The sequence below is a fragment of the Festucalex cinctus genome, chromosome 16, assembly GCF_051991245.1.
Source record: "Festucalex cinctus isolate MCC-2025b chromosome 16, RoL_Fcin_1.0, whole genome shotgun sequence".
NCBI classification, from domain to species: Eukaryota; Metazoa; Chordata; class Actinopteri; order Syngnathiformes; family Syngnathidae; genus Festucalex; species Festucalex cinctus.
Genome location: NC_135426.1, coordinates 13,662,841 through 13,671,994, shown reverse-complemented (window position 1 = coordinate 13,671,994; position 9,154 = coordinate 13,662,841). Strand labels below are relative to the sequence as shown.

Here is a 9,154-nt window from a genome sequence, read left to right as displayed (position 1 = left end):
TTCTCTTCCTCTGTTTTTCTGTCTCACTCTTTGTCGTCTGTCTGTGTCCACCCTCTCGCTTCTAGATGTCTGTCACTTTATGCAAAAATCTGAACAAGTCCTGATTATTGATTGATTCTAGTAGTTAACATAATTTAGCAGGCGAGCTCTAAAAAAAAGATCTGGATAGTTTGTGTTGTCATTGCAACATATGCAAATGACCTTTTGTAATGTGTTTTATTATACATATATAAATTTGTATTATTCAATTACTTTTAGAACTGAAAAGAATGACTAATAAAGTTTATTTCAAAATCACCCCCCCCCCCCTTGCTTTCTGTCCCAGTGACGTCATCAGAACTTGGTCTGAAATTGATGTCGAAATTTAGGGGAATCTCAGAATTACCAGATGAAACTTCAAAACAAATATGCACAATTTGGGTTATTGTGCTCACATCAAAAAGGTTACTTGCACGATTTGGTACAGTCAGCTGACCGTAAAACGTGATGCTGGGGTGCCCCCTGCCGTCGTCTTGTTGCTCATACGAAGACAGCACTTTTTTTTTGTTGAATTTGTTGTGTTTTATTGGTTTTCGAAAACTAAAAAAAAATGACTGCTCTAATCTTGTCATTTATTGAGATAATTAATGTATATTTAATTAAGACACCTGTATACATTTTAATGCTCATTCTACGTGGGAACAAACGACCAATGATCATTTGATTAACGTTTTAATCTTTGAATCTATTATCTCTTCTTCTTAATTGCTTTTATGTGTAGATTAAGATATATGTTGTCTAATGTTAAAAAAAAAAATAATAGGTGTGGCTTCAGTCACGTCCATCACGGCCGACTAACATTTCCAATCATGTTGCCTCCCTGCCAAAGCACCAAAAATTGCATCCCAAACAAAATAACCGCCATACCACAATTAAGGTGGTTCCCAGCGACTCATCTCTGCCGGGACTCGAACCCGGAGCCTCTGGATTAGAAGTCCAGCGCGCTATTCCATTGCGCCACAGAGACTGCGTCAAAACGACGCCGTGTAGTCGCAATTTGTACGCAAGCGCATCGGAAGCATCACCGGCTCCCGTTCTATACCCGTGCAGCATCAGGACCATTCTGAGCCGCCATTTTTTTGTAGTACAGCAAATAGCCACTTGAGGGCACTGTTGCGCCCACAACCGTTGAAACCTCCTTGAAATGCAGTTTGTTTATTTTTTTGTAAGTGGAAGTCGATTTAAAACAACTACAAAAATATGGAGAGAAATTTGTGTTTTTATTTTCAATCAAACAAAGGGATTGAAATGTATTTGAGGTTGCAAATCCCCTTTTTGTTTGATTGAATTTTTTTTTTTAATTGCAAATCCTTTTTTTTTTTGATTGAAAATAAAGACACAAATTTCTCTCTATACAAAAAAGGTATAGGCAAAAATAGAGCCATAAAAAAAAATGAAATGCAGCAAAATTCAATATAGATTATTCAAACGTGTGCCGTATTGCTGTTGCTGTTGATCTGTCGCCACACTGATTTGGCACTCCACTTCCTCCTTTTCCATGTTGTAAAGTTTCTCATTCTAAAATAGACACACAGAAAATGAAATTCTATTTAATAATGTCATCAAATTATAAAGTGCTGTTTCATTGTGCTGTTCGCATTTTACAATTACCATGTTGGTGTGACAAATATCGCTGATGAGGTCCCGAGGTTTTGGGCCAGAGTTAAAGATGTGTTCCCAATTCCTGCACGGAGAGCGCAATGATGAACAAACAGTATGTCGGTGTTAAAGTCGCAAATAAAAATGATGCCATCCGTCACCTTGTGCAGCACACACACATCAGGGATGCGAGGATAGAACACAGCAGAGGGATGATGATAATAGCGTACAACATGGCGTTTACATCTCGGTCTGCCTCTGCGAATGACGCGCATGTAAACCAACGCGGACGATATTTCCCCAAAACGCTCCCCGTTTGCCTTACGACGTACCAAGACACGTGACGTCACTCCATTCTGTCTCCCCGCGATTGCCGCGTGCTTTCAAAGTCATACAGTACTGACAGTGAGGCACCCGGTCAATTAGTTTCCACGTCGCTCCCTGGACCATTTTAGTCTAAGAAAGAGATTAGATAAAATAACAGAAAGTAGTCGCAAATGTAACATTTCTGCACGCACCTGTGCTTACCTTTTCATAATCGCACTCAGTGTAATTGATGACGAACTTCCACTGAGACAGACGTAAGACATCAGGAGGGATCCAGCTCAGGTTGAATTTGCCTGCAATTTTGCTAACGTTCCATTGCAAAGGATACGGCGTCACTGAGCGGGGAAGGTCAACAAAGGGTCAAGTATCTGCGCGTTACATATGATTCGTTTGGAAGGGATGTGTGACCGTGTCTCCACCTTGCACAAGGTTCTCCTCAAAGGTGTTCCTGACGAGGTCCCCGTTCAGGGTGGCGTTAAACAACATGTGGATGGACTCGTGGGCTTTGGACTGCAGATGGCAGCCCGTCCTCACGCCTTTGGTGAGCGTGTACCGCCGACACTCTGACAAAGCACCGTCACGCACATCTTTCACCTCATTGAATAACCTTAGATGACAAATGACTGAACTGTTACTATAATCACAGCATGCTTACACAGTAGAGGAAAAAAAAAAGAAGTCATACCGATAATAGAAAGCAAAATCCGGAGAGCTGAGCGGAACCCAGGAGCAACGAGTCAGCACGGATGAGATGATGGCGCACTGCACACATTACTCACCAGCTCTGAGTATAAGGAAATAAATTATAAAATAATAATAAGTCCAAAATGTCTCTCGAAGGCTTTCACTCTACCTGGATATGTAATACTGAGGAAGGTGGAAGTGCTACTTTTGTGGTTACAGGTAGTCTGAACAGAGAAGAAAAGGGACCCGCCCTCCATTGCAAGGTTGTAGTATGAAGGAGGTGTTTGATGAGTCTGAAACAAAAACAACAACAAACAAATCAATGTATGAGTCATCAGCTTACAACTCCAGGGGAGTCACAGGAAGTCATTTTGCATTTATACAAAAGGACTTCCAACAGGAGATTTGAGTGTTGTCCTCCATTTTGGCTTGTGAACAACAAACTGCCGACTCAAGACTTTCATTTACTTACACTCCATTCCTCACTGTTCGGCTTTGCGGTTCTCTTCACCACTGTATATTTACAGTTTGGAGGCAAATGCTCGTGGCCCCACCAAAGTTGGGGCTCAAAGTCGCTCAGCCATCGAAGGGTTAAGTTGTGTGGTGGCAAAGCTTTGCCTAAAAGGAGAGGACAGGGTCAAGGAAATAAAATACAAAAATAAATAAACCGTTCCCCGGCGTCAAACTGAAGGTGTGATGTGGATGAAAATGGGATTGATTGCTTTCTTCTTTGAAAGAACTTATTTTGGATGTGACTGATTGCAAAATTGCAAAACTATGAGCCGCCAAGAAGTTTTTATAGTTTTGAAACTTCCTCTCCCCCTTTCCTTGGTAGTTGGCGCTCGTTTGCGTCGATATGTGGACACGAAAAACACCAAACAAACAAACAAACAAACAAACAAACAAAAATACAGTTGAACCATGCTGCTGTTCAGGTAACCTGGAGTGACGGCAACCAAGGCTGTCAGCAAAAATAATTATACGCACGCACGTACGTACACACACGCATACAGAAATATATTATTATATTAAAGTACAAATTTACTTTCTTACCTATTTGTGTTTGAGGCTCAACTTCAACCAAGAAAAAAACTGCTACGGATAAAAGCAAACTTTTCAAAAACATGACAAAAAACTATCTTTTAAAGTCTCACAACACTGATTTTTTCTTTTTTTTAACACAGTTATCTATCCGCGTTGACAATGAAACTTTAATAAACGAGTTGTCATGTCGCTACTCGCCCGATGTATCCATTTGGGCTTCCGAAGAAAGGAAAGGGCGATCGGTACAGGAGAATGGGCGGAGTTTTTGTTGTTTAAGCCGACCCCCACCCCCTCAGCACAGTGGTGACCATTTATCACGTGTTACCATTAAAGATAAGTAAATGGTTTAGGAAATACAATCACAATGTGCGTAAATGTAGAGTTAACGGCATTGGAATAATAAGGTTGATATTTCTGAATTACGAGTGTCATTGAAGTCAACTTGTACTCGAGCGTGCTGTGATTGGTGGAAAATAAGGAAGCGGCCACGTTGGTGGGGGCAACGTTCCATAAAGGAAATGCGCGTACATTGAAAATAAATCATAGCTAATTGCTCATTTCTCAACCGATTTTTTTTGGGGGGGAAACATTAAAGAATGTGCTATTAACACAGAAAATTTGAAAAACAAGCCCCATTAAAAAAAAATAAAAATATTCCGATGAAAGTTTATTTCTAGTTCACAGTTGCGGTTGTCTTATTGATCACAAGCTTCTTCATAAGGTGCTCTGAAAGGCACTTTACACGCCAAAGCACCTGTAGTAATGCAAGAAAATATGTGTTTTCAAATGCTATCTTTAAACAATGTTTCCTTTATTGTTCAACTTCTGAACCTCTATAACAGCTGATCGCGTAGTGTATAGTAAATAATAAAGGCAACAGGTTTGCTACAGCTGTGTTCGCTTTGAATGACGTAGAGTTTGTAATGACGATAAAGGCTTTCCTGAGGTGAACAAGTCAAGTCAAAGTGCACATTGGACAGATGCAGGGAAAAAAAATCTTGTTTGTTTCATCCATGTAAACTCTTCCAGCAGCTTTTTGATTCTTTCTACTCGAGCAGTCACAAATGATTGCTGGCAGCTGCCAACAAATCCACTTGCAGGAGAATGAAGAAAAAAAAAAAAAAAAAAAAAAAGCCATCGTTCAATGCCCTGGCTGGCAGTAGTCTTTGTGGATGATAAGGTCCATTTCCTTGTCCTAACTGAACCATTTGAGCTGCTTATCAACATGGTAGTTCATCCTGTGAGTTGTGTTTTATTGTTGGCTCAGCAGGCGTGATGACTTCATGAGCTCCCATAATTTTGCAGGGTTGTATAGTTTCTGGCACAGGCGTGTAAAAATTGGTGGAGGCCTTAAAAAAAAAAAAAAAAAAAAAAAGTTAATGCTTTGGTTCATCAGAGAATAATGGACTCAAATCATTTTATTTACTTTAATTTCCGTGCTTCCACTCATCATCATGTCCTTTAATATTGCTGATGGATCAGGTATGTCAGGGAAAAGAACGGCACTGTGACTACAAAGACACCACAACATGACAGTTTTAGACATGACCTCGAAGCAGTGGTGGTGACTGGTCTTGGCACACACACTTAAACAACCCACCTGGTGAAGCAATAGCAGGCCAAAAGGATGCCGACGGACATGATGATGGCGACGGCGACAGCAACCGCTGTCAGTGGTACTCTGGCCTCATTAACTCCTGTGGCAGAAAGAAGGCAATCTATATAATAATCTCTATGCGTGGAAAAATACACGGACTGAGCACCATTTTCAATATCTGTTCATTTGATGGCAAATTTGTGTTGTCTGTTTGGCTGATAAATTTGTAAATCTGACAGTCGTTTCCTTACCATAAGCTACAACTGCACTGAAGTCACTCTCTACTTTACTGCAGTAGCGGCCACTTGTGACCCGGGAACGGAACACATAACGGCAACTTTTATCATAGGCAATCTGTATCGGCTCTCCGCGTGGAACGAAGAGCTGGCATGTCTAGGAAATCAACAAGATGAGAAAATTCACTCATAAATTTCGTCCCTGCAGATTTATTTATTTTTAATGTAGGCTACCTCGTTATCGTTGCATTTGCTGTAGCACAACTTGTACGTCCACCTGCAGGCTGGTGCCACCTCTGGGGGCGTCCATCTCAGGTTTAGCTTGTCACCTTCCTCATTAACATGCAATTTTGGGGGGTCAACCGCTGAGGAAGAACAGCACATGAGTTCAGTACATTTCCATTGTGTGCATTTGACATTAGAACAGACCTTTCTCAGGGCGAAACGTTCTCGTCGAAGCGTTGCTTCTCATGAGCATGCAGATGTTTTCGAAGAGAAAATTAGCGCTCAGGTGGCAGCCGTCCCTGACCCCGTGGCGAAAAGGCTCGTCGCACTCTTCCAAACTTTGATTGATTTGTGCAGTGCTGTCACAAATCCTGCGCTGAGCAGAAAAAGGCATCAGGCATGCATACATGATCCACATACAATGTTTACTTCATGTTTACTCAGCTAACATAGGCTACATGTTGTCTTTTTCCCCTCACCTGTAAGAGAGAGTCAAGTTAACAGAGCGGTCGCTCGGGATCCAGGAACATTCCATCCTCTTTGCTCGGAGAAAACATTTGAAGTCCGTCATCAGCTGAGCTGTCAAGTCCAAAAAACGACCAGTGAGTGGAAGGAATGAAAATATCAATGACATCATCAATATAAAAAATCTTGTCTTTCACCCTTCTTCTATGAATTTGGAAAATAAATATTCAGTTTCATTTGTTCTTTTGTCTTTCAAATGTAATTTGAAATTACAACCGCCCTGGCGTCTTGTACCTGGAGGGTGCTGGGGGTCGATGACGATGGAAGCAGACGCACTCTCGCCCGTTCCGCAATTCTGCAGTCCCGCGGTTCGGACTTTGACTGTCCAGCCAGATGAGTCATCCGTCAGAAGAGTCTCTATGAAGTTTGTCCACACTGTGCTCGACTGCCATGATAAGACAAAAAAAAGAAGCTACATTTGAGTCATTAAAAACCACAGGTGTCTTAACCGTATCTGTTTGCGTCTCCTACATTCTGTGGCCCATATCTGTACTTTACGGCGCAGCGGTCCGGCAGCTCGTTGGGCCTCCGCCAAGACACGTTCACCGTAAACGGGTCGAGCCACTCGTACGATAGCTCCGTCGGTGGAGGAAGACGATCTTTTGGGCAAGAACATTAAAAAAAAAAAGAGAAACCTGTTAACGACCAATAGTGCCGCGTTTGTGACCACATGACTCATGATGAACAACATGGTTGGGAAAGAGAAAGGAAATGGCATGAGGTCGGGTGGCTTATGGAGATTTATACCGATGTTGTTCTTGGCAAAGAAGTGTCAGATTCTTAAGGCATTTTGAGCTACTCAAATATGTGTTACAGTAAGCCAATCACTTCTTAGCCTATATCAATTTATATGCTTTCAATATATGTTGTTATTATTGTAGGTAGTAGTTCCAGTGGTTCTTAAACTTGTTGGAGGTAGTGAACCTCATTATCCAACGTGCATTAACCAAACCCTTTCAAAATAAACAAATAAAATGTGTTGTTTTTTTCTAATTAAGAAGACATAGCCTACTGTACGTATAGGGTTTAGTGGTAAACAAAATGAACAGGGCGAGTAGCCTTTTCATCAAATCTGGCTCCCTTCACCTGTATTCTCTATCTCCATGCAGCTTAAGGAAGTTTACTTTAACTATAACATTTAGTTGTGTTGGACTACAATTGTTCAACTTGGCATTGCAAATCATACAGTAAGGACACACAAATTCCAACTCAACTCTATATTTTAAGAGCACTTTAAAATAACCACCGTTGTTGTCGAAGATGGAACCCTGGTGGAGCGGATACAATGAAAACAACTGAGGGGTCAGAATTGAACCCTGTGGAACACCATACCATCCTGCAGCATTTACAGTATTATCAAACCAAACTAGATAAAAATCTAGCGTGTTTAGTTGCCTGTTTCGCAGATTTCGCAAAAATGAAGCTGACTAAGACTTTCCACCGCTAATCATTGGCAGCAGAGCGCAAAGTGTATTGGCGATTTTATCGTGCATTGTCATACAGTGACGTCACTTAATTGTTGATTTTCTATCCAAAAGTGTTCCTTTGTTAAAAAAATAAATAAATAAAAATTAAAATAAAAAAAAAGTGTCGACTGTTAAATGCCAAATTACATGACATGTTGCTGTATGATCCAAGATGCATTTGGGATGGCGAGAAGTAGTGTGGGATCAACTTGTGTGGGTTCCTTCAAAATATTATTTAGGAATCAGCGGCGGCACGAAAACATATATAATGTGATTGTGTTGCACTACTTTCAAATGTCATTTGGCAGATGCATTGAAAATATAATAGTTTTATAGCAGTGATAGCCAACGATCGAGAAATTGTTTTCGGGCAGTGACCAAGTGCGCAGTCAGTAAGGCGTCTGTTTGTACGTTGGTGCCATAAACCCGTTGCGTTTCTCTCTTTCAAAATTAAGTGACCAAAAAAAGCAAAATAATAATAATAATAACTTTAAAGCGTTTGCATGACACAAATAACACATTCGGTCTTACCGTCTTCGCCGCGGAGTGCAAACGGCAGGGACGAGTGGAAGAAAACAACCAAAATTAAACAAATACTCTCCTCTTGTTTCCGCATATTTGCGCGTCGACGTCTTCGGTCCTGTTGTCCGGTTTTAAATTGTCGAGGGACAATAGCAAGAAAACGTGAGGGAAAAGCGCATGGGACAACCGGGGGTGGGGGAAAGGAGTACACAAAAGTGCGGACTCTGTGTCCAACTGTGTGCCGGGAAGTAAAGTGGGTGGAGAAGGCGTGGAAAGTGACGGATTCCCAGCACACACAATCACCGCCCACTCTGCACACGTACAAAACACACTCACACTTTGTTGTCAACACTGTCAAGACGCTATCGGTGACCCCTGCACGATCGGTGACGCGCATGCGCAGAAGGTCGGCACTCTTGGGTCGCTAACTACAGCAACTACACAACAAAATGCCTGCGCGATAGTGCGTGTTCGTAAAAACATGATACAACATTGAAAACAACTTAAGATTCTTGCAGCATTATAAAGAAACTATTTTAATTCTACAGGTTTTAAAGACGAACGTTTTACTTTTGACCCCATTACATTCCTATCAAGTCTTTATTGTTATAATTTACGTTTAGTCTGCAGTATTAGTATTGTCTTTAGGGTCTTGAGAATTGATGGCAACAGAAGAGATTCCTGATTCTTTGTGGTTTTGGCTGTTTAAGTGCAGTTATTTTTTGATGCCCCCAGTCTTAAATTAATGTTGGCTTTGTTTTGTTTTGTTTTTCTTGTGGTGGTTGGAACACAATTGTTTTATTAGACAACTATTGTCAAGGGAACCGTTCAGAAGAGGAATAAAAGAATATAACCACTTTGGTTTTTAATTTGTCTTTTTTTTTTCAGTT

General features: G+C 41.0%; 2 protein-coding genes and 1 non-coding gene across 4 annotated transcripts; all 3 read right to left on the bottom strand.

Moving 5' to 3' along the window:
• Positions 1-932: 932 nt before the first annotated feature.
• On the bottom strand, positions 933-1,006 carry trnar-ucu (transfer RNA arginine (anticodon UCU)). Its single transcript has one exon. It is a non-coding gene; the product is annotated as a tRNA-Arg (tRNA).
• A 136-nt stretch (positions 1,007-1,142) lies between these two features.
• LOC144004215 (uncharacterized) lies at positions 1,143-4,277 on the bottom strand. 2 transcript variants are annotated; one of them, XM_077501241.1, is made up of 10 exons: positions 3,703-4,277; positions 3,122-3,267; positions 2,819-2,942; positions 2,651-2,749; positions 2,385-2,528; positions 2,167-2,300; positions 1,971-2,094; positions 1,800-1,896; positions 1,651-1,723; positions 1,143-1,557 (listed from the first exon to the last, which is right to left on the bottom strand). In XM_077501241.1, the coding sequence occupies exons 5-10, from the start codon at positions 2,449-2,451 to the stop codon at positions 1,450-1,452; spliced, it is 603 nt and encodes a 200-aa protein (XP_077357367.1). In that variant the 5' UTR covers positions 2,452-2,528; positions 2,651-2,749; positions 2,819-2,942; positions 3,122-3,267; positions 3,703-4,277; the 3' UTR covers positions 1,143-1,449. The 2 variants fall into 2 exon arrangements, with proteins under 2 accessions (XP_077357367.1, XP_077357366.1); XM_077501240.1 differs by having other exon boundaries at positions 2,385-2,572; positions 3,703-4,276.
• Positions 4,278-4,347: 70 nt separating this feature from the next.
• Positions 4,348-8,529, bottom strand: LOC144004214 (interleukin-13 receptor subunit alpha-1-like). Its single transcript, XM_077501239.1, has 10 exons — positions 8,274-8,529; positions 6,748-6,875; positions 6,511-6,661; positions 6,231-6,330; positions 5,956-6,122; positions 5,761-5,891; positions 5,542-5,683; positions 5,294-5,390; positions 5,120-5,204; positions 4,348-5,042 (listed from the first exon to the last, which is right to left on the bottom strand). Exons 1-10 carry the CDS (start codon positions 8,356-8,358, stop codon positions 4,914-4,916), a joined length of 1,215 nt encoding a protein of 404 aa, XP_077357365.1. The 5' UTR covers positions 8,359-8,529; the 3' UTR covers positions 4,348-4,913.
• Positions 8,530-9,154: the final 625 nt, after the last annotated feature.